The following is a 25,969-nucleotide window of genomic DNA, read 5'->3' as shown; positions in this document are numbered from 1 at the left end:
TTTATGTTAAAATTTTCTGGGTGAACACAAGAGAAACTCTTAACGTTGATTAACTCACATCAAGCTAGTCTCAAGTATGTATTTTTGGCAAATGACTCATAAATAAAAAGTCTGGCTTTTAAAAATATTCATGTTAAAAGTACCGCTAGGAAAAAAAAGAAAGTACCACTAGGAGCTTGGGGACCTATGCTATGCACCATATCAACAACAATGAAACACATGCTCAAGTTTACTGTACAAAGCAGCGATTATGGAGGAGGACACAGAATAGTGAACAAATTCCTTTACCTCTCGGAGCATCTCAAGCAGATACTACTGAGGTGCTCATGTGAGCAGTGTGGTGTGAAGACAGGAAACAGTTTTAAACAACAAGTGGCTCAGCCAACTCAGTCATTTCAAAAATGTGAACGCCTACTTATGTGTACTCAATTTGCACCCTGCTAGGTGCTTAAACATGATGAACAAGACCAATCTGGTTACTATCTGCCCAGGAACCTCTAATCTAGTTTAAGAGAGATTGACCAAATAATCGCAAAAAATATACGTAAAATTGCAACTGTGCTACAAAGATGATTCTTTGGAAATTGAGTGTAAGAGGTGGAAAAAAAAAAAGAGGTGGAAATTGAGTTTAAAATGTATAATAACTCAACGTGGTTTTTTTTTTTTTTCTTTAAGATACAATTGTGGTAGGATAGCAGGTCACCTTAATCTTTTTTTTTTTTTTTTAATAGAAGATAACCATTCCTAAGAGGGGGGAGGGATAAATTGGGAGACTGGGATTGACATATACACACTACTATATATAAAATAGATAACTAATAAGTACCTACTGAATAGCACAGGGAACTCCACTCAATACTCTGTAATGACCTACATGGGAAAAGAATCTAAAAAAAGAGTGGATATATGTATATGTATAACTGATTCATTTTGCTGTACACCTGAAACTAACACGACATTGTAAGTCAACTATACTCCAATAAAAATTTTAAAAATTTAGAAAAAAAGAAGATAGCTATTCCTAGATTACCATTCTTTCTTGAATTCAGCTTCAGAAAGCTTCCACAGATGAATTCTTGTATGTTTTCTTTTATAAGACAACGAAAGTCAAGTTTCCCTTTTTATTTACTCCAGCTGTCAAATTCAGTGATGCTCAATGTTAAATATTTTAATTCAGGTCTACACAAGTACTTCTACCTCTGGTCCTTCGTTGTTCTGTTTTATCTGGTATATTTAACCCTATAAATCTGTTCAAATGACTTTGGAAAAAATACATATATATCCCACCTATGTTTGCATGCCTACAGAAAGCTTAGCTTGTTACTTCAAGCAACTGTAACTCAAGTCATCATTATTCATCATCTGTTTTTCTGTAAGAGTTATTTAAATTGTAAATATAGAATACTTGTGGAGCTAATATTTTAATATGTCCCAACATCATAAACTTAAAACAAACGACTGTATTTCCAAAGACAGAAATGTTAAGGAAAAAACCCTACTTTAAAAATGGCACACATTTAGCATAATTTACTCAATAATTATTTACTGAGCTACTTAGTCCATGCCTGCAAAGTGCTAGGTCCTGAGGATACTACAATGAATATGATACATTTCCTGTTTTTTTAAGGCGCTCAGAGTGTAGTGGTAGAAAGAGGAAAAAAAAGAACAGGATTCAGCATAATGTGTTCAGCATAATGAACAGCACATAGAATATGCTGTGTGAGATCAGAGAAGATAGAAACCAACTTTGCCTGCACGGCACGAAGTCTCCACAGAAGGAATATTTATGATAAGTTCTCAGGTCAGCCAAAAGAAAGTGTTTGGGTATGCCTCCTTTAACTGGGAACTTCTAAAAACACAGCTATTTTAAAATGGTTTTTAAGGATACTGATTGAATCACAGTGTCACATGACAATTTCTACATTCAAAGGACTTTGTGTCATGAATCTCAGGCTTATGATAGGTAGGAGAAAAAAGATTAAATGGTTCTTCCCACCTCAAAATAGAACTCCAAATTGATCATTTATACGTAGGCAAAGCAGATTTTAATCTAATATTTATTGTGTGGTCAAAATGTTTACAATAAATTTGATTGGAAAACCATATAATATTATGTTAGAATTGGAAAAAACTGAGTCTTTGACACCTTTAAAATTATAGTTAGAGCAATAGTGTATAGATACATGCAGGCAAAAAACCAGAGTGTCTCTTTGCTAAACAAATCTAACAGGTGTAAAAAGACAAATGCCCAGGAAAGAACTTCTTGCATCATCAGCCTTAAAATTCCGTCAGTAGATCAACATGACAAAGAACCAGACTTTACTTAAATTAAAGAAAGAAAAAAAAGACTCTACTGACTACATGCAAAAGCCAGATTCACCTATCTGAATCCAATAGATAACAAGATCAGACAAGTCTCTAGAAAATGACATATAATAAGCTTGACTTATTTCTTGTATTAGTATGCTATCAGTTTTTAAAAACTTAAAGTCATAGAAAAACTCTACATACGAGCCCAATTTATAAATCAATGATGCAGCAAGTCTGTAGCTATCAAAATTGCTTCCCTTTTGGCTACTAGCAAAAAGCTAAATAAAGAAGTGATTTTTGTTTATTTCCTAATTAGGTAAACCAAAGAACTCTGAAGCAAAATTATCTGACAAAAACACTTAGCTTTCAGCTCAAGTTAGAGGGTAACTGACGCCAAATAACTACCTGAAATGATTAGTCGAATCCTAGGATTCTCACAGGATAATGTTTCTAAAAAACTGAAATCAACAGTAAATTATTTAATCAACCTATTGGTTGATAAAAGGTCAGGATACAATTCAGGTCTTAAAATATGAATGGCATCAAATCCACATTTCAGGTGGAGAAACAGAAGGAAAAAATAAGAGTAAATGGTTAGAACTTGCCCAAGGAAGGTCACAGAGTAATTAGCAAAACTAGAAGCACACTCAGACTCTTAACTCCAAGGAGACTGTTCTCTTCCTGACAGTAATGACATGTACATGGTTCTTTCCGTATAATTTAGACAGTGAAGTCAGATGACTTGCATTTCTGAGTTAAACAGACGTTGCCCTTTTAAGAGCCAAATTCCATTCTATCTTCTCTTTTTAAAAGCATAAAATTCCTTCCAACATAAAATACAAGAGAATTTAGATAGCAAAATTGAAAACAATAATTTAGTTTTAATTAGGCGCATTAAGAATTTAGCATTAATTTCCTCTTATTCATTCAGAATGTGAGAAAAACATATTCATTTTTTACCCCTTGTAGTCTTATTTCCTTTTAAAGAAAGCTACCAGTAAATATGAGCACTTATAAAAGCATTCTTGTAAACATTAAAAAAAAAGCACTATCTACAATCAAATACAAATTTCCCAGATTTCTTTAGAGTCTGAAGAAAAGAGGTGGGCTTTTTAAAGGAAAATGCTTGCGGACTGCAGAGGTCTAAGGATAAACCAGGCATTCCCTTCAACAAATCAAGATGCATTAAATGAAAAAATGTTGATAATGAAGACAGGCTACTTTACCCACTTCAATTTATAATGCAATTAAAGGCAGCAAAGTAACAAGACACTATGAAATGCTCTTCAGATCTCTGCAAGTCACTAGTGTAAGGTGAAATAGTGGCATGTATTCTTTATCTCTTTATTTAAAGTTTACTAAATAAGCCAAGCCATTAATCCAGGTTCAGCCTGTACATCCTATTCTGAGGGCAAATCTACGTGCTTCTGATGAAATGTTTATGCTCTTAAACTAAGTTTTAACGTCCATCTTTATTTTGCTTTTAGAATCAAGTGTTATGTTTATTAAGGCATGCAATCAGGTCTCTTCAGCTCCCAATCTTACCTGCTGAATCTTCCAAATCAATCAGTTTGGGCATTAAGCTTTCAGGGAGTTTTTCCGGTAAGTCGTAGCCATTCTTCCTAGCAACTACCAGATGAAAAGCAGCACAAAACTCATCCAGTGTCAAGGCTCCATCTTTATCAAAGTCTGAGAGTTCCCTAGAAGAAAAACTTATTATTAATATAATCATATTCTGCTTTGATTCCCTTTAGGTCTCAAAAAGAACAGAAATCCTTTCCCAGAAAATAGCAATCTATAATTTTTAAAATTCCATAGATGGAAAGATATGTAATAAAACATATAGCAAACTGTTAACTGTAGGCAGCGGGCAGATGGGTGTTCAAGGAACAATTCTTTAAACTTTTCTGTATGCCTTAAATTCTCATAATAAAATGCTGAAAAAACAGTCCCAATAAATAAAGTCACCAAAAAATGACCCTTAAACCATATGCATTTTTAGTAACAGGATTTAGTTAAAGCTAGGCTTAGTTAGTAAGTCACTGAAATTTTAAAAAACCGTTTTTATTGTTATCAAACTTCTACATGTATGCACTTTAAAGCATCCAATAGAATTACAAGGCTTGATACAAAGAAAGAGCAGCCCCACCCTGATGTCGATTTTCTGGTTGCAGATGCAACCATTTTTTATTCATTACCTTAAACTACATAAATAGCATGCATATATCGCTAGTTCTTGATTTTTCGATTTTAGGCATTATCTACCTACTTCCTACCATAGCATCCTATGCTTCTAAAAACCTTAATAACAAAATAATTTAGAATGTAATGAAATTCATTGATGTACAGTAGAAATAACATTTGTTTATCCAATAATTGTTTTAAAAAACAATTTGTGATTGTAATTTGTGTTTTAATGGCTAATTTCAACTACACAGCAGCTATCCTGAGTCTCAGTCTATATTTAAATGGCAGCTAAGCATGTCCTTAAGATCATGCCTTGGTATAGGACTTACTAAACTTGTTAAAAAACAAATGTGATAAACATAACCATGTATGAGCAAACTAGCTTTTATTCCACACATTATGCTTTCAACAAGAAACAGGTGACACAGCTTAAATAATTTTATAGCACATTTTAAAGAACTACTACAGTGTTATCACTTATTTCTTTTCTAAAGAGTGAGAGAGAAGCTGGCTATTATAAGGCAATACTGAGTTCTTTGAGACTATTCTTGAAAACGTTACTCTAATAGTTTATTTTTTAAAGTTCAAAAATCTACCTGCTATAAACTCCTCTGAAACAACCCACAATACCCAACTAATGATATACCACACTTACCAAATATGAGAAAGTTCAAGAATAGGAAGTTTTGATTTTGTAAAAAACTCTTTAGCTGCAGATCCTGAAATATTAAAACAGTGTTGTTTAATGTTATTCTGAACTTACAGCTCCAAGGATAAAATGTGAGGTAAGAGTCTTAAGACTTTTGTCACTGAGAAAAAGGTAACCTTAACATGTGTACATGTCATGTTTTTGGTTTCCAGCGATTATAAAGTTTTTAGGCAATTTGAGAATTAATTTATCCTTTATCATCTCTGACCAATAAAACCATGTTTTTGAGATTATGAAATTGAGATTGTCCTATCCCATCTAGAAGAACTTCTGTTTTTAACAACTCACCTGGAATAAATCCGTTTAGATCAGGCTGAATGGTTTTAAATTGATTTACATAATACTGTCTTTGTTCATCTGTTATTTTCCAGGGATCGTCATAACTACTGGATTGCCTACGAATTTCATTGGCAGTTGTAGCTGATGCTACAGTTCGTACTGTTGTCTGGTCCTGTAATGAAACATTTTTTCCTCAGTACAGTATCTATCTATATGATTACGTGGACCAAGATTGCTAGGTTACTTATCTTTGAAAGTAAAACTTACTTTTTGTGGATGTTTAAAAAATAAGAAGTCTTCACAAACTCATCAGCAAACCACATATTTGTTATATAGGTTATTAAACGTTTTTGCACAGTGATTATATAAATGTGTAGAACGACAGCAATATGTAAGCAACAGAAAGTTATGTAAAATGTGCTAAGAAAGCCAAGCAAATATATTCCTAGATGCAGAAACCTTTCAAAACTTCACTATGGAATTAGCAAGAAAATCAGCCAAAACTTTCAGTGAAACATTCCAATGAAAACAGACTTGAAGAAAACGCAGAGTTCTGTTTTTGTGTAAAAGAGTGAACTTGCATTTATAAAATTTGCAACAGCAAAATAGGAAAACAATGACTGCAGCAATACTCTGAATGAAGCAAATAAAAATGCAATACCAATAAAATGTCACACCTGGACAGAAGCAGGATGCATGGTTAAAAGAGTACTGGTTGGTGGAGTATCTGCAAAACTGACCCAATTTTCTTGAGGTGGAGGTGGAGAATGCCCTGACCATACTGCATCACCAGCAGAAGAACCTAAAAGCAGAATGGGTAAACATGCTGACTCATTTTTGGAGAAAAAAAATAAAGTTACCAGGTTTTTAATGATAACAAATCACCACACACATATAAAAGTTTTCTTTTTAATGCTAACTTTGAAGAAATGTTAACAATTTCCAAAACGGAATCTTTTCTGTCAATTTAAAATTATACCTCGTTTGGTACAACCAATTTATTGCTGTAATAAGCAATATAGCAGCAGAATCATTTTTACAACAAAGTGTACTTCCCTTCACTAATATAATCTATACCTGGGAATACATCCCTAGGAATATTTATTTTTTCATTTTACCCTTCAGAGAATCTGATACCGATAAACTTTTGTCTAAGCATCATAGATATAAATAAATGCAATTGCCACTCTTCAAAGTGATATATCTACTTAGAAACTTTCACAGTTGGCTTTTGCTTCTCTTTAAGGCACTTAACGTATAATTAAAAATTGACTTGGAGGCAACTCTTAAAGGAACACTATCAAGTTTTCTTCAATTTACAACCCTTAATAAATGTTACTTTTAAAAAATTTCTAAATACCTGATTGTGCTTCACCAAAGGGAGACCAAAATGGCCCAGGTCCTGCAAGAGGCCTCTCACTGTTTCCTCCACTGGGATGGCGGCTGTGCTTCCTCCATGTGTGTGGAGAAGTTGGTGGAGACTGCTGTGGCGAAACTACTGGGGATACAGGTTCCTAGAAAGAACATCATTACTTTAAAATTTAAATTTTAAGGTAACATTTTCATTACTAAGGTACTCAATACATGTTTCAGTGTATGCATTCGCACAGGACATCAACTGATAGCATTTACACGCACGTGCTTACCTGCTGATCTGCAGATGTACGAGGCTGGACAGTATCATGGCTTGTGGATCCCTTTTTCACTTGCCCCCTGCCCGGTGGTGGGGGAATTACACCAGAATAAGACCCTTGATTTTCAGAATCTGAAGAATATGAGGCTGCATGACGAGATTCCTGTTCATTCTTTGAAGCAACAAATCTTGGCAGAGGAAGGTCCTTTACTGTTAACCACAAAAATAATTATTACTTCAAAATAAAAAAGGGTATACACATGAAAAACTGAAATAAGAGATGAATTTGACATTAGAAAGAATTTTTGCAAAAACTGATACAGAAACAACAGACACTAAATGTTTATCTCTACAAAATTCAGATCATCTCCCTTAGATTGTTTAGGGAAACTCTAACCTAGAAAGAAGTAGTAACACCAAACTGCCCTTAAGGAGTTAAGCTGTATTAAATGTTCATTGCATGTCTGGCCCTATGCTTGTACTTTGTATCTATCTCGTCTCATAACCATATCAACCCCATTTTACAGAGAAAGAAACTGAGACTCCAAGATGCCAAGGTCACTGACAGTTAGGATTTGCACCCAGGTGAGTCGGACCCCGAAGCCTAGGCTGTTTCTACTCACACTGGTTCCCTAAAGGAAGATGTTAGAGCTCTAAGCAAAATAAGAATATGTCACTAAGTTTGAGACTAGATTAATCTAGACATTTTCATTGCAGAAATTCCTGAAAACATCTTACTGTTCACCTACCAAGGACACAGAACAAGGCGTTAGTTATACCCACCCACTTTAGTCTAGCTTATGACACTCCTACAGGCAAATATTCTACATTCAATTTTAAATACAGAAGAGGATAAAAGACTGAGAATTTCTCTGCACACTTTTAGACTAGAACAATACAGCAGCAGAACCATTCTTAGAAGAAAGTGTACTTCCCTCCACCATGATTACCAGAATTTCTCTTTAGTATCTCCACATTAAGAAGAGAAAACATTGTTTATTCAGCATTTATGTAAAGGAATTCAAAATTACCTGAAAAGAATGTAAACTCTTAACTCTAGAACAATGATATGTGGCAAACCAGAGCTCCACAATGAAAACCTCTGGATGACTAATAAACTGAGCTGGTACTTAAAACTATGTTATAAAAATTCTAACATCAGAGAAAACCTCAAGTTTTCTCTTGCCCGCCTTTCCTATGAAAACCAAAGAACTCTGCATTTAAGTGCCTACCTTTATAGAATTTCCATCTACTTAGGCATCAATGAGCCTCCAAATAACAGAAAAACAAATTATCCTAGGTGACATTTGTAAGGTGGTTAGATGCTTGTATTTGGGTTTTAGTCTGCCAATATTTTTAATACTGTGTCTGTCAAAGTTTTGGTTAACTTATTCTTTCTAATTTCAAATGTAGCTTTCATGGCTTTTCCAAACAGGAAAACACAAAGTATAATGTTGTTTTATACTTAGTTAGTAGAAAAGAATATAAGGAAAGCATATATGAAGATGGGCACTATAATTCATCATTTACCTTGATAAAATTATTCATCTAAATTCTAAGCAATTTTTAGTAAATTAATTTTTAAAAATCACCACTTTAACAGTTTTTATATTACCATCAAATGTGTATGAAGTACATATATGCCATAACAGAGTTAAGATAGACATATTTTTCTAATATTAACAAACGAAAAGTGCATGGTAGTAAAAGTTATGACACTAACTCAATGTCACAAATGCCAATGAAACATCAGAAAGACCCAACAGTTCTGACTTTACTTCATTTGTGATTAGAAGTTCATTTTCATTTCAGTTACTAATATATTCCATATTTACCTGTATTTATACTTTCCACCCTTAAAGGGAAGCCAGACTGGGCAACAGCTACAAGTTTCAAAGCAATATAGAACTGACTTCTTCCAAAATAACCAAGTCTAGTTGCACCACAAAGCTCCATAATCTATAAAAGAACACAATGTTAACATTAAGAATTATGACAATAATTCTCCACATAAGCAGCTATCTAACTTCTGTTTATAACTTCTCCAAAATACATAGCTGACATATGGTATATTACTCTCAACTTACAACCAACTTCCTCAAGTTTCAGGTTTAAATGTTTGAAAATAAAAAGGCACTGACCTTACAATAAGAGGGTTGTCATTCTCCTATGTATTAAAATTCATGTGATAAGCAACTACATTTTATTAAGAATCATATCTTTTAGAAACAAATGACCATCTACTCTTCTTCATAAACACTGTGCATACAATAGGGCCAAAAGTTTCTGCAACTCATAGATTATTAAGCAGCCATTTAAAGTAAGTCCTAAAATGACATACTAAGTGGGAAAAGGCAGGATGCATAATTTTAACTACATAAACACAACTTTTAAAACAACCAGATATATAAAAATTCTACCAACAAATTTGTTAGGTGAGATTAACAGTATGGTTTTTTTCCCTCTTATTTTCCAGATTATATTTAACGTAGTTATATTACTTTTCTTTAAAACAACAATTTCTGTTTGTTTGCTTTTTTTTTTTTTTTTTTAAAGCATGAAGGCTTTCAAGGATCATTCTAGTCACTCAACAAGTATTTCTCGACTGGCTACTATAAGTATCAGACTAGAAAAGAGAATTTTAAGTTACAAGATTAAATTATAATCCCAAAAGCTGGAGTAACATCTACTACACAGACATCATCAAGTAATCTTAAAACAAGCACTAAGTATCCTTGTCTCAGCTTCTCAAAAAATTCAACTTCTTGTACAAAGGGAACATATTTTGTCTATTTTCTTTTTCCCAAAACACTCAAAGGAAGATTAAGGTACCTGAGATGCTGTGGTACTAAATCAGAAGTATTTACTAGAATTGCAAAGAAGCACCTAGCAATGGTTCAGCAACATATCACAGTAACAATAACCATTTGTGTACTTGCACAAGGAAAAAAGACAGTCATTTTTGTTGTGAATAATCAGCACAGGAGGAAGCTGCTGTTGTGCCACTAAGGGGCATCACTTCTGTGTAAATTTTAAAGGGCAAGGAGGATAAAGGGGCAGGTTTACATTAAGGGAACTATGAGGAAAAGGAGGGCGAGAGTTAAGAATAGAAGAGCACACAGCCTTACAGCCTATGCAGGCACTGTGTTATGGTTATTGTGCCCACTTGGAACCCCTTACGGGATCATTTCACATCTTAGATTACTTTGGCTTATAAACCAAAGCGTCTAAAATATTCCAGGTAAATGCCAGATAAATAACGGGAAGACCTAAAAGGAGATCACCTGTAGTTTCTTTATCCTTGTTACATCCGTTTCAGGTGCCTGTGGGACTTTCAGGGGGAGTTACCCGGGGAACAGTTAGAAACACAGAGGTAGTGTTCAGAAGGGAGCACGTTGAGGAGATATGCTCCACAGATGGGAAGCAGACAGGAGGTGATGACTGAAGTTGGGGGAGTAAATGAGACTGCCAGCAAGCCCAGAGCAATGAAAGGAAACCTAACAGGCAGGTATAAAAAGGACCCTATGAAAGAGATAGTGGGAAAAAGTACCAGCAGGAAGTGGGAAACCAAGGGTGGGAAGAGGCTTTGGAAGGTGGAAGCAAGCCTTAAAACAAACAATCATTGCACATACAGGTTTAGGTACAGGGTGTTCAAGATGAAAACCAATGTGAACTCACCACAAGAACAGATAAAAATTAATTATGGAATAGCCATATAATGAGAAAAATATGTAGCCTTTAAAACTCACTTATAGCATTAATGTTATGAAAACAAAAAGCAGAACACAAAGCAGTGTATACATAAGCATAACCCAATTCTATTAAGATATGTACATATAAGAGGTAGTGAATATGCCAGCGTTTATTTCTGGGTGCTGAGATTAAGGGATATTTCTCTGTTTTCTTTACATGAGACTGTATTTACTACCCAAAATATATAATATCATTTAATCAGAAAAACGATAAATATTGATAATTTCTAAAAAGGAGAAATAGTGGGATCCAATAAAAAAAAGGGGGGGGAATGTACTCTATGTTTTGCAATTAGGTTTTTGCTGCTCGAGCAGTTATCGAGACGCGGTAGGGTAAAATCTAGTTTGCAATGGGTTAAGGAATAAACAGGAGGAATTTAAGTAGAAAGACAGGTACAAAACAGGTTAAGATATTTGGCTTTGAAAGAAAGTAAGTTTACAAGGGTGATTTTGCTTCTCTTAAGTCTCTGAGCTAGTCAGCAGAACAGGCACTAGAAATCAGGTCTTTTGATTACAAACCCAAAGCTCTTCCCAGGACGTGGGGTGGAAATGGGGTGGGATGGGGTAGAAGAGACAGGAGAAATACTATCTTTCTATTGTATCAGACATAACAAAATCTTAAGAGCCTGTATGCCAAGCTGCCACCTCAGGACTCGAGAAAGATGTTTTGAAAGAGGAGATAAAGGAATCAAAGGCAATATATGCAACTATTCCTCTACAACTGATCCTGGCTGCATCACTTAAAAACCTCACTTTGCGGCCCAAGTCAGGCATGTGTGTCACTGTGTGTCTCTCCAAGCTACCCCTACTGCAGAGGCCATAAGCCCACGAACACAGGAAAGAAGGAAAGGAGCTATGACATACAAATTTACAAAAATAATTCCTGATGAAGTAGTCTAAAGAAGTCTATCAAGAAGAAAATAGACTAAATTACCAAGAAGTCTAAATTACCATCACAATCTTGTGAATTAGACAAAATTTGTCTCTAAAGAAATGCTTGGAATAAACTCCTAGAAGCAGACCTGCTAGACCAAAGTATACATATGTTTAAAAATTAGCTATAGCCAATTGCCTTTCAAAAAGGTTACCAAAATTTATTCTCTCACTGTCAATATGAGAGTGTTTCTCATCTTTTTCACCTCACCTTTTTCTCCAGTAACTTACTTATTTCTGACCCCCTGTGTTACACAGTTCTACACAGAACCTGGACCTGTAACATTCTTTTTTAATTACTTTAGCCTTATAATATTTAAATACCTGATAGGGTTAGCCCAGCCTTCACTTTTTGTTCTTGTTTAGAATTTTCTTTGCTGTTCTCACGTTACTTAACCTTTCAAATAATCTTTAGAATCATTTATTGAAATAAATTGAGACTTTAATTGGGACAGCAATTCATGTACAGTCTGGTTCCTAACTTTAACAAGACCACTTCAGTGTTTTATTATTAAGGGCGATCCTGGCTAACACTCTGCAACACCTTTGTTAAGAAACTATTCAGCTAGTTCCACTATTCTAACAGTTTTGCTTTGGGCTTTATATTTTAAAAAAACACAGATAGATGTTAGTTTTATTGTGTGCATTTGGGGGCAGAAACTAAAAGATGATAATTTTTCCCTTTGGTCTTATTAATAGTTCTATTAATAGAGTTCCTAACATCAAACAATCCTTTGATCCCTGAAATGAATTCCATTTAGTCATGGTGCATTACTTTCTCAAATAATATTTATATAAAATTTTAACCATAATCTTAAAATGATTAAGCTTTTTAAAAAAAGCTATACCTGAAAGGTTTGGAACTGGTGTTATGTTGGCTTTGTAAACACAACTAGCAAGCTTTACTTTTTTCTTGCTTTAAATAGATTAGGAATTTCATGATCCTTAAAGATTTGGAAGAAAATTCACCTATGGCACCGGGTAGGCAATATCTCTGATATATTTCTCTGTTTCTTCCAAGTTATTTGGAATAAACTAGGTTTTCTATCTATAAAATATTTGATAATTTCCTAGAAAACTATTTATTGCCTCTAAATTTTGAAATTTATTATTAGTTCAGCATTATTCAAAGTAGCCTCACTCTTTTAATTGCCTCTTTATGGTAATTTTCCCTTATTCTAAATCATGTGTATTTGTGTGCAAGCTCACACAGTTGCCTGATCGTGAGAACTACTTAAAGCCCTTCTTAGGATACAGATTCCCAGATCTCTTCCAATAGATTCTAACTCACCTAGGAAACCCAGGGCCAGTGAGTGGTTGCTGGTATACTATTGATAGCCACTACAAACAATTAAGCTTTATTTTCTTAACATTATAAAATTTATATGCTCATGGTAAAATAAATATAACAGTACTTGGGATATAGAATTAAAAGTTCTTACAATACTCATCAAAAGTAACCATTCTTTTATGTTTTTCCAATTTTTTCTACATATATACAAACATATGACCACACATACTTCACACACACTTTTTATACATGTAGGGTTATACTATATATGATTTTTTCCATATAATATTACTCAAAGGTCTTTTTATATCAGCATATATAGGTCTCTCTCATTTTTTTACACAGCATTCTATTGCCTGGATATTCCTATTACAAATTAATCGACCCCTTACTGATGAACATTTAGGATTTTCCAGTTTTCTATTACAAATAATGCCATAAACATTCATGTGCACATATCTTTGTATACTTGTACAACTGTAGAACAAATTTCTAGAAATGGAATATGCTTTAAAATGTAACACAGTCAAGTACTATTAACTCTGAATGACTGTAACATCTTACTGACAGGCACAGAATCCTGGCTGCCTGTTCTGAGACGAGAGGGAGGAACGGGGTGGGGGGGAGAGAGCGAGAGAGGTGTCAAAGTTTTCATTACTTTTATTGGATTCAAAAAGGAATACTAGCCTTAAATAAATAGCATCAATTTCTTTTCTAAATGCTCTGTTTAATAATATTTACGAAAAAGCCACTAACTTCTAGGAAGAAAAGATAAACTAGATTGTAGTTCACTTTAATACCTATAGAGATTACTGTGGTTGGGGAATCATTCTGTATCATTTATACAGTATTTGAGCAAGTTATGTAACTTTAATGTGCCTCAGTTTCCTCATATGTAAACTGGGGAAAAGAATATACTACTTCATATGTTGCTGTGAAGATTCAATGAGACTGTACTTAATAGAGCACTTACAACAGTGTCTGGTCCACAAATATCATTATTATCACTTTTTATTTACTACCTGATCATAATGTACTTTAGTCAGGGACTTCAGAAACTAAATCATTCCTGAAAACCACATTTTCTTGAGAGCTGAGAACTAATGCCTTTAAGCACCAAAGTGGGTTTTATTATAACTTTTGATGAAAAGTCTTCTAAAAGATGGGATGTTCTCATGCCTTCACAAGTATTTTGAACTTCTGGTTTAAGACAATACACTGAGCACAGGAACTTACCTCCTCTCCTTTCAGGAGTCTTATTAAAATGATAGTAAGGGAACGCATTAAAAATAAATAAGAGGGAAAGGGGAACAATAAACTGACAGGAAATTTAAGTAAATTTTAGCAATTAGAAAGCAGATGGAGTCATGCCAAATGAAGTAGGGTAGAAGAAATCAGTGCCAAGAATATCCATGGAGAAGAATCAATTTGGCCTGCAAAATGCAGGGACTCACCCAGACATGCTAGGTATGACTGAGAGTGAGACTGGGCCAGAGATGAAGCTCCCTATACCTACAGTTGCTCACAGAATATTAGCAACTAGACTTTACCCTCCAAGTGAAAACAAACAAAAGACTAAAAAATGAAATGTCAGGGAAGTACTAGGACAGCTGATGTAGATAGGAGTTGTTGCCCCAGAGAAAAGCTTCTGTTTCTAGCATTTAGCAACTCAACTAAGAGCAGAATCTGACCCACTCCTCCTAAAGTGAGGCAGCCTTTTGAGGTGTTATGCCCAAGTACACAGAGCTCAGTTTTTCTACTGCCTCAAAGATCAACAAGCAACTGAAGAAAGCCTACAAAATGGAAGAGAACTGCCAAATTTACAAATGGGAGAAAACAAACAAACAAACCCTGAGACATAATTCATGGAAGAAAGAGCACTTAAAAATATTCTAGTGAGTATCCTCTGACAGATTTAAGATAATACTGTCTCACCCACAAAAAAAGAACAGGATACTATGAAAAAGGAACGATCAGAGAATAAGAGGTATGGAAATACAGCCAGTCCCTTGGTATCCACAAGGGACTGGTTCCAGGACCTGCCAGGGATACCAAAATCCTAGGATGCTTCAAGTCCTGGTAGCTGGCCCTCTGTATCCACAACTCTGCATCTGTAGATGAGGAACCCACAGGTACCAAGGGCCGACTGTATATTTGTTGGAAAAAATCTGCATGTTACTAGACTTGCACAGTTAAAACCCATGTTGTTCAAGGGTCAACTGTATACAAAGTTCAGTAAAAATACTAGAAGATTAAAAATAAAATTTCTCAGGCTTCTCTGGTGGCGCAGTGGTTGAGAATCTGCCTGCCAATGCAGGAGACACGGGTTCGAGCTCTGGTCTGGGAAGATCCCACATGCCGCGGAGCAACTAGGCCCGTGAGCCACAATTACTGAGCCTGAGCGTCTGGAGCCTGTACTCTGCAACAAGAGAGGTCGCGATAGTGAGAGGCCTGCGCACCGCGATGAAGAGTGGCCCCCGCTTGCCGCAACTGGAGAAAGCCCTCATACAGAAACGGAGACCCAACACAGCCATAAATAAATAAATAAATAAATAAATAATAAATTTTAAAAAAATAAAAATAAAATTTCTCCAGAAGTAGGAAGGGGAAAGCTGAATTAGAAAATATAAGAAAAGAAACAAAGATTAATCTAGATGGGCCAAATTTTTATTAAAATGAGGTCTACAAACAATACACGGAAAGGAGAAGAGTGATAATGCACAAGAGATTTACCCCAAAGCTAAAGGACAGAAGTTGTCTGAGTACTCAACACAATGGGTTAAAGAATTCCTAAACACATTATTACTGTGGAACTTCAGAACAGCAAGGATAAAACAAAGATCCTAAGAGTAGCCAGAATAGGTGCAGGGGAGGGCGATAAGGAAGACAGGTACCGATCACTTAAGAAAAAACACTAACTGGACTGGAATCAGACTTCTCATTGATAACACTGAATATCAGAAAACAATAAAGCAACATTCTCAAAGTTCTAAGAAAAATTATTTACAACCTAGAATTCCGTATCCAAATTAGCATCAAGATGATAACAAGAAGAGACACTTTCCTAGACGCAGAAATTTTAAAAAGTTTATCTCCTATGAACTCTTTCTTGGGAAAATGATGTTATTTAGCAAAATCTGGAGACAGAGGATCCAGGAAAAAGTAGATACACACCAAGAAAGCAGAGAAATAAAGTTGCAGGAAAACAGCTATGCAACTGGGCGAAGGAGCAACCAGTTCAGATAGAGTAAACTGACAGAAGGCTCCAGGAGGAAAATTTCAGAAAAAGTAAAGGGGAAGGAATGGATATGAAGGCAAACAGTGCAAGGAAAAAAAAAAGAAAGGCAGTTGAGAAAGTATCAGAATGGAATCATAGTACAATGCCTGGATCTGCAGAAAAAATATTTATATCATCATAATGTAAATACTTTTTTACTTTGAATTTTTACACGCTAAAGTCAATCTAAAGTCAAAACAGTAAACAATTAAGAATTATGGTTCTAGAACAAGGTGCAAATGTTATCAATATTAAATATGTACAAGTAGAGCTAACAAGTTGAGAGGGGGAAGGATAAGAAGGTGAAGGGAGAAAGGCATGGGCTTCTGGTTTCTGGTCTAGCTGAACAAACCTAAAAAATCAAGAACTCTTCTTAGATCTGTAAGAGAACAGAGGTCATACAGCAAACTGCTGCCCCCAAACTGGAGACCAACAGAAAGCAAATACAGAGAATCGCAACTTACTGGAAGAGAAACCCATCAACATCAACTTCCTCAAAACCAGTGCCAAGGAAGGGAAGAATAAGCTATAATTGATGAATTGCTGTAGGCTCAGTGTGCACAAGTCTGAGAGAGAAAACTACAGGGCGCCCTTGTCACAGAGGGGCTTTACCTCCAGGAGAAACCTCTACCAGGTTCTCACAGAGAATATGGGAGAAAAACCCCTTTGTGCTTCTGGCAGGGGGAGGGGAAAAGAAGCCATCTTGAAACCCACCAGAGCATTCTGGTCTTAACAAGGCCTGGCTTCAGGAGAAAATATTTAACCAGAGCCCAACCTGCCCAGTAATTATCAGAGCCTAACTAACCTGGGAGAAGGGAAATGCCATTCTACCCATCCTGTCCCACCTAAGGGGGGTAACAGGGATATGGGTGGGACGGAGAAGCAACTGTGAAGTTCACAGTTCAGAGGCAGAGGTTCACTGAAAGACTGAGACATAATCATAAGACTACAGAATGCTTCGCCTCCTCCCATACCTTACCACCACATTACTAAAGATGTATTTATGGTATCATTAACCCAGTACATCATGTCAGGCTATCAAGAAAAAAAAATTACAAGACATACTAAAAGGCAAAAAAAAAAATAAAAAAATAAAAAAAATCACACTTTGAAGAAGCAAAGCAAGCATGAGAAACAAACTCAGATATGGCAGTGATGCTGGAATTATCAGGCCAGGAATTTAAAACAACTATGATTAATATGTGAAGGGCTCTAATGCATAAAGTAGACAGCATACAAGAACAGAATAGGCAATATAAGCAGAGAAATGGAAATCCTAAGAAACCACCCCCCCCCCCAAAAAAAAGCTAGATATCTAAAACACTATAAAACAAAGAATGCCTTTGATGGGCTTATTAGCAGACTGGACATGGCTGAGGAAATAATCTTCGAGCTTGAGGATCTCAGTAAGACCTCTAAAACTAAGAGAGGAAAAAACAGAACAGAATATTTGAAAACTGTGGGACAACTACAAAAGGTATGACATACATGTAATAAGAAGACAAAGAGAATAAAGAGAAAAAGAACAGAAGATTTACTTGAAACAATAATGACTAAAAGTTTCCCCCAAATTTATGCCAGAAACGGAACCACTGATCCAGTAAGCTAAGAGAACACAAAGCAGGATGAATGCCCAAAAAAGTACACCTAGTCCCTTTACAAAAATTAACTCAAAATGGATCACAGATCTAAATGTAAAGCATAAAATTATAAAACTCCTGGAAGATAACATATGTATTCGGGGTCCTTAAGAAAAAGTGGGGTTTTTTTCCTTTCATCTAATGGAATAACACTATTAAAGAGTTTTTGTTTTGTTTTGTTCTTAATGATTTGTGACTTTTTCCTTTTTGCCAAGATAGCATTTTTGCTCTATCAGCAGTCTTTCTAGTCGTTGCCTTTCTACCTTGTATGCCATGGCTTAGAAAAGGAATCAACCTTTTAATACTGTAGAAAACAAGAATAAATAGTTCTTTAGTAATAACTCGAAGAGCTCTCCGATGAGCAAAAAGTACACAAGCATCATTTTTTACTTCTGATACACAAAGTACGGAGGTGTTGGGGAAGAGGGCTAACATTTACTGAGTGCACACAACGCTAAGCACAGTGCTAAATACTCAAGGTGTTCCCATCTAATCCTAAAAATAATGGAGTAGAACTGGTATTTTTATCATTTTACAGGAGAAGAAAGAGAATCAGACTGGCCAAGTAACTAAGGCCAGAGAGCTCAAAAAAGGGCAGAGCTATAATTCAAAGTCATGCCTTTAATCTTCTACCAAGACATGCTGTCCACTGTCCTTTTCCTAGGATAATGTCAGCTGCCTCAGAGCAAGTACCCTCAGCAAGTCCTAAAAGTTGAGTGCCTAGTACACAGTGACAATGAAAGAGTAGTTTAAATGCATTAGGAAGGCTCTTTAATCCTACGCTCAGAACATGAGGTACAGGGAATTCTAACAACAAGAAAGGTATATGGAAGTTATTTGAGGATTTCAGCTTGAATCTATGAGCTGAATTATAAAGTAGAAAAATGCAAAAAAAATGGAATGAGGAATATATTGAAACTATACATAATACTGAGAATCAATACATAATCACTGAGAATACTGTCAACATTCTCTCCAAAATGAAATTTTATGAATGTTTAATAAAATATAATAGAAAGTAAGATCCTCCCTTTAGAGTCACTATCAAGTTAAAATTGAGAAGGTGACTCCATTGCTTTCATTTTTATAAACAATTCTTTAAGTTGGACTGGGTCAATGGACAAGCTGACTGTTTTTGCTGGCTTAAAAGCCCAGGCAGTTTGGTCTACCTACGTGTACAACACTGGCTCCCAAGTCAGTCTAACTTTTATTGTTCCATTAACTTGTTAGACTTGTCCCAACACCTCTCTGTGACTCATCAGCTTTACCAACGTGGGAATAACTTGTAATGGAGACTCAGGTTTACTAGAGAAGCTAGAGGAAAACAGGGAACCATTATATTGAATACCTATTATTAGGAACACTGTTTACTTGTTGTCTCACTTAACACTCAGAACACTCCTCTAATGTTGGCTACCATTATCCCCAGTTCATAGGAAAGGAAACTGAGGCCAGTAGGTGGCAGTCAGGGTTCAAAGCCAGATTAGTCTGAGTCCGAAGCCTCTCTGTTCCCAGGTGCCTCCAAGGCATAGCTAAACATAACTCTCAACATGGCATGTTTATGGGGCAGTAGTTCCAAAATGTATTCCAAAGAACACCAGTGAAGTTAAATGCTCTGTAGTTGAATAAACATATATTATAGCCCCCTTGGCGACTTTACAATGCATTTTTAGTTCTTAAGAGGCACTAAAAAATCCTACAGTCTAGAAACAAACCTCTTTTTGGTTTAGTATCTATTAAAATGCTTCAGAACTAGTGGTCCATAGATCAGATGCTCTGTATAACACACTTTGGGAATCAATGTTGTTTAAGAGCCCAGAGCAGTGATATTCAAACTTTTTGGTATCAGGATCCCTCCTTATACATGCTTAAAAAAATTAAAGAGGACTCCCTCAAAGCTTTTGTTTTTGTGGCTTATATTTATTGATATTTACCATATAAGAATTTAAATTGGGAAATTAAAAAAACATGCACCTATGAATTCATTTAAACACAAGAATAATCCTATCACACGTAACATAAAATTTTATGAAAATAACCTTTTTCCAAAATAAAAAATTGAGAATACATTGTTTTATATATACACAAATTTCCTTAATGTCCAGCTTATGAGAAGATTAATATCTGCTTCTGTATTTGATTCACTGCAATATATTGCTTTAGTTTAAAGACACTCACTTCACACAGATGTGTTGGAAGACAAAGGACAGTTTTTTTAAATTTATTTATTTATTTATTTATTTTTGGCTGCATTGGGTCTTCGTTGCCGTGTGCAGGCTTTCTCTAGTTGTGGCAAGCACAGGTTACTCTTCGTTGCGGTGCGCGGGCTTCTTGTGGCGGTGGCTTCTCGTGGAGCACGGGCTCTAGGCGCTCAGGCTCAGTAGTTGTGGCACACGGGCTTAGTTGCTCCACAGCATGTGGAATCTTCCCGGACCAGGGATTGAACCCGTGTCCCCTGCATTGGCAGGCGGATTCTTAACCACTGTGCCACCAGGGAAGTCCCAACAGAGGGCAATTTAAATAGCCTTTTCAGATAAATCTGTTATCATTTTTTGATACCACACCAAAACTCTACAAGTGGTAGTTGCTTAAAGGTTAGCTGCAATATAGAATGCAAAGCCATATTAATAAACTCTTTTACATACTCTTACATTAAAAATCCATTGGTGTATCTGGTGCACTGCATCCTGCTTTGGTCATATGTAAACTACTGGTTCATAGTCGTGCAGATCTTCCAAATGTTGACACATTTTATTTACAAAATATTAAAAAAATTACATTTGTTAATATCACCACTGGTCTCATCAGAAAAGTCATTAAATACTGGGAAGCAGTCAAGCACATGGTTGCAGCTAAGTTTTCCAAAATCCTGATTTTTGCCAGAAAGCTCAAATTTTATATCATTAGTAACAAATAGCATTAGTTGTTTTCCCTTAAGTGACAGTCATACTTGCTTCATTTTCAAGAAAATTTTTGCCCAATACCCAAGTAAGCTGTTCCTTCAAGAAAAATGGTGCTCCACAAAAAAAGTCAGTACAGCTCACAACTCAAACAATAAAATAAGTACTTTTCCTCAAGACAATCATCATTCTTCAGTATGCAGCAAATGTGCTTTATGCATACTTCTTACTGCATCACACAAAATACTAAAAAGATATACGCTCAAGGGTGAAGATTTAATAAAATTAGGGTTTTTTTCTACATAGAACATTCTTCAGTGAAATTGGTTTCTTTCTTGTATGGCAGTAAAGAATACAATACTATTACAGTTTGGTGACACTGCATTGATTTGTGCTAAGGAGTCAGTTTTACCCACCACTTCTTTTGCATTACCAATGCAAAAGTCAACATAGGATAAAAAAAAAAAGAAGTGGGGTAGCAGGGAGAAATAACTTATTAGTATTATTATGAAAATATCAGACCAGGGCTCTGCAGACCAAACTCTGAGAAATGCTATTATAGAGCACACTCCCTGTATGGTAGTGATAGGAGGACCTCTTGCTTTGATGTCAATGCTACATACTCCCTGCTCTAGAGCAGCCACTGAAAACACAATGTCTACAGGCGCAAGCAAGTATACCATAAATCAGTGAAACTGGCCAGATGGGGGATGTAGTGAGCTAAGGTGAGCAGGTGTGACAAGAGCAGCTGCTATTCAGCTCTAGCTAACTGCTGCTATAGAAGAACATCTGTCAAATGATGCCATCTTCAGATTTTTCTAAAGCTGGAAATCTGGAATATTCTATGATATTGTTCTCATTTTTAAATGCTAATGTGGATTCAGATAATTTTTTTAAAATATGCAGATCAACTAAAACACCTAGACCACATATCTACATATTCTGTCTCAGAGGGTATTCTATAGTTACTAGAAAAATGGCGTAAAATAAATGGCAAAAACTACAGTAATGTTCCTTCAGGTCCTCTAGCAAGCAGGGTGGAAAAAAGTGAGACCAAGTTTCATGAAAGATAATCATATATACAGGTATTATATATTAACCTATCCTACTTATATAATGGTCCTAGAGTGTTTCAGCTAAGATTCTGGAAGCCCCCCCCCCCCCCAGTTATTCTCAGATCATTAATTCAGGTCATTAATGAATCATTATACAATGGCTTTATATAAGATCTCGTTATCTAGCAAGTGACTCAAAGTACTGAGACAACTGAAGAATAACCAAGGGAAATTAGTTAAAAGAAAATGCATTATTTCATTCTTCCCTGGAGTGTCAGGTCCAGTTCTTACACACACCCGCAGTATAACTAATTCAAGAACTCTAAAACACCTCTTCCTCCTTTCCTTCAATAAGTCAAGACTGCTCCCACTTCAAGGACTTTGCACTTGCTGTATCCGCAGTTTGTTTGCCCCTCAGATCTTTGCTTGGCTACCTCCTCGGTCATTCAGATCTCAGCTCAAAGTGCAATCCTTCCTCTGAGTACCCTACTGTTATTTATTGTCAGCATCTCCCAAAAGAATGAGTCTCCGAAGAACAGGGATGATCTCTCATATTCCCACCACTTAGAACAACTCCTGATTTACAGCACCTATATATGTTTGTTGGTTGGATACATGAATGAATGAAATATTTTTGAATCAACTTTGCTGCAGTCTCCTTCTACTCCTATACAGACTACCAGATTAACAAACCTAAAGTATAGCTCCGAATAATGTATATTATATTTAAAGAACAAACTCGTAAGTCTAGCACTCAAGACTCTCTGTAAGATCGCCCCAAACTGCCCTTCCAGTCTTACTTCGGTCAATCTAGAGACTGGGCTCACCCATCCCCATACTTCTGCTTTTCTCGCTCACCAGGTCACTCTCTAACCTATGTGTGCCTATTAAAATTACACCCTTCCTTCACAGCCCATCGTAACAGGCTCCTCCTTCCTGTAACATCTGCTATCCTTTCTACTCCACATGCAAATGACCTTTTCTTTCTTCATACTAGTACTCCAGCTTCTACCATTTGAGTTACTTGAGTTACCTGTGTAATTAGGTTAACCACACCACACACTCCTGACACCTCCTCCCTCCATTAAACTCCTTGTGGGCAGAGACCATGACTTAGTCTTACTGGAACCCACCAAAAGATCTGGCATTGTATTTTGCCACTTAGTGCTGAAGAGAATTGCTCTCCCATGGTGCCCACATCCTCCTGATTTACCGAATTCATTCTGTTAGTCTTCATTTGAATTAAATCTTTCTTACTAGGAAAGATCATTTTTACCATTTCTTTAAAAATGAAACATTTTCTAATAATAAACATAGTTTACGTTGTCCAATGTAGTTTGGATTACACATGATCCATGCACACTTGCATATCATCTTTGCTGCAGTGCACTGTGGCAAGTAGAAAAGGTCAAGAAAAAAAAGTCAATGGAACAGAAGATAAGAGCATACATCAAAGCCCAATCATTCCAACATGACTTAATTCCCTTTCAAATACTGCTGTCAACACAAAGCATGTTTCACCTGTTTACAAGCTATGTGGACATACTAATCCCTAGTATTTTCCTCTGTTACAAAAACAATTTAATTTAAATACTTAGCATAGTCCAACAAAGTGGGTAACTCATCCACTACTGGATTCATGAAGCCTGTTTGCATTCCTAAACGACTCTAGCTATCACTCTGTGACCAACTCCACCGCCAATTTCCTACTAAACTCAGGTCTGAAGTGAAATGCAATCTTCCCAACCCCTCTGAGATACTCAGTTGCACTGGGGCAAATATCTAATCTCACTTTTACTATATTACTTTCTTATCCAAAACCTTTAATGCTTTTTGCTTTGCTTACACAACTCAAATGATTTTTGATTACAAGCCTACAGTTCAAAACCACATGGCTTCTTTGCTTTCTCCTGCTATGATTTTATCCTAACACTTAGATAAATAAACAGGTATTCTCTTGATTCTTTTCTTCCTTTCACTCATACCCTCATGCATAACTTCCATTTCACATTTCAACCACTTTCCTATCTCAGTTAAGGATGAGTTCTCCAAGTCTTTCCTCAACGGTGTGTCCTCAGATAAAACAAAGAAAACCATCTATACATTGCTGACAAATAGCACACATTATTCTGCAGACCACCTCAAAAATAAGATACGTATAGAATTTGTCAAATACTGTAGCTAAATAGCAATATCAGAATTTTCTTGCGCCCTTACTATATAACAGGGACTGAAATATCAGATAAGTACTAAATAAGTAATAATCCCCTTTCTACACTACAAGTATTTGCAAAAGGTATATTTTTCAGTGTAAAGAAAAACTACAAATGTCTCCTATAACTTTTCAGCAGAAAAAAGTTCAAATATATTATACATGTTCTTTTTCCCTTACTATTATTATCATAGCAATTCATCAAAGAACATACTATAACAATACAGATAACTGCTACAGGACTTAGAAGCTTAATACTGGAAGGCAGATTTCATTCCACCCACTAAAAAAAGGAACCATAAAGAATGTATTGAGGGACTTCCCTGGTCGTGCAGTGGTTAAGAATCCATCTGCCAGTGCAGGGGACACGGGTTCAAGCCCTGGTCAGGGAAGATCCCACATGCCGCAGAGCAACTAAGCCCGTGTGTCACAACTACTGAGCCTGCACTCTAGAGCCCGTGAGCCACAATTACTGAGCCTGAGTGCCACAACTACTGAAGCCCACGCGCCTAGAGCCTGTGCTCTGCAACAAGAGAAGCCACCCAATGAGAAGCCCGCGAACCACAACGAAGAGTAGCCCCCGCTCGCCGCAACTACAGCAAAGCCTGCGCGCAGCAACAAAGACCCAAGGCAGCCAAAAATAAAAATAAATAAATAAAATTTTAAATTTTTATTTAAAAAAATTAAAAAAAAAAGAATATATTGAGTTAAATAACTACCATAAAAGAGGACAGAGGTTAAAAAAAAAAAAAAGAGGACAGAGGTAGATTTTAAAAGTTTATGAAGTTCTTGACTTGAACTGGTATAGGTAATTAAAAAGATTCCTCTTAGCAATATATCTGATTCCTAATTCTATAATTTTACTCGCTTTGGACAATATAAACTCCTTTGACAGTCAACTATGATAAGAGTAGTACATACAGACCAATAAATATTTTATTGCTTATAATCAGTATCACAGTCATTAGTTGTCTAAACAAATAAAACACTTCTGACAGCCTCAAATGTAAAGATTCTAATATGAAAAATTATATGACTGCCTATAAAGTTTATTGGTAGTTCAAGTCCCTATGTCCAATTAAAATAATTTTTTGTATTATCTACTTAACCAAAAAAAACTTTAAAAAAACTGAACTTTAGATTAAAGAAAGGATAAAAACAATAAAAATACAAAAGTGATTTGAAAAATCCCACAAACCGTCTAAAACTTAAGCTTAAAGTAGTAGTGTTTGCCTTTAGAAAATATTGAGACATGGAGATAATCTAGTAAAATCAATCTGGCCAATAAACTATACTTAGGGTGACCATAAAATTTACATCCAACCTGAGACATTTGCAAGAGTGAAAGGAGTACTATTTATAAGTAGGCCTGGACAAGAGACATAAGCCAGGATTGTTTCAAGCAAACCCAGACTTATAACTGCCCTTCCAAAACACCTTTAAAGATAAATGATTCCATTTAACCAACAGAAGGCAGAAGGTTACAGGAAAAGCCAACACTTCAAACATGTTCCCTTACAATATGCCATATTGAATGTTAATCTTAATTAAAGAGTAACATTTTTCAGAAACCAGTACTAGTAATCAAGCCCCTGTTTTCTTACATGGAGACTTAACTGACGATTCTAGAGCCACAGCAACTCTAGTTTATCAAAATTTTAAAAATAATAATAAAAGTTAAACATTTAAACACTGGGCTGGGCATCATTCTAAGCATTAGTCTTCATAACCGAAACTTTCATTCCTGAAAGACAGAGACTTTTACTGCTATTTTACAGATAAGAGAACTAA

At 35.7% G+C, this 25,969-nt stretch overlaps 1 protein-coding gene across 15 annotated transcripts in view; it reads right to left on the bottom strand.

Moving 5' to 3' along the window:
• The window catches only part of REPS1 (RALBP1 associated Eps domain containing 1), a 79,815-nt gene that overhangs the window by 31,441 nt on the left and 22,405 nt on the right, over positions 1-25,969 (bottom strand). For 7 of the 15 annotated variants that reach the window (XM_082405673.1, XM_082405672.1, XM_082405674.1 and 4 more), the window contains exons 2-8: positions 8,954-9,077; positions 7,132-7,328; positions 6,846-6,999; positions 6,163-6,287; positions 5,495-5,657; positions 5,153-5,216; positions 3,856-4,010 (exon numbers count right to left, since the gene is read on the bottom strand). In XM_082405673.1, coding sequence (XP_082261799.1) covers positions 3,856-4,010; positions 5,153-5,216; positions 5,495-5,657; positions 6,163-6,287; positions 6,846-6,999; positions 7,132-7,328; positions 8,954-9,077 — 982 coding nt within the window. Of the gene's footprint in view, positions 1-3,855; positions 4,011-5,152; positions 5,217-5,494; positions 5,658-6,162; positions 6,312-6,845; positions 7,000-7,131; positions 7,329-8,953; positions 9,078-25,969 lie in introns of all 15 variants that reach the window. The other 8 variants (XM_082405663.1, XM_082405670.1, XM_082405669.1 and 5 more) reach the window with 3 other exon arrangements.

The sequence above is a fragment of the Balaenoptera borealis genome (genome assembly GCF_965194805.1).
Source record: "Balaenoptera borealis genome assembly, chromosome: 9".
In the NCBI taxonomy this organism is placed as follows: Eukaryota; Metazoa; Chordata; class Mammalia; order Artiodactyla; family Balaenopteridae; genus Balaenoptera; species Balaenoptera borealis.
This window is presented reverse-complemented; position numbering and strand designations above follow the sequence as displayed.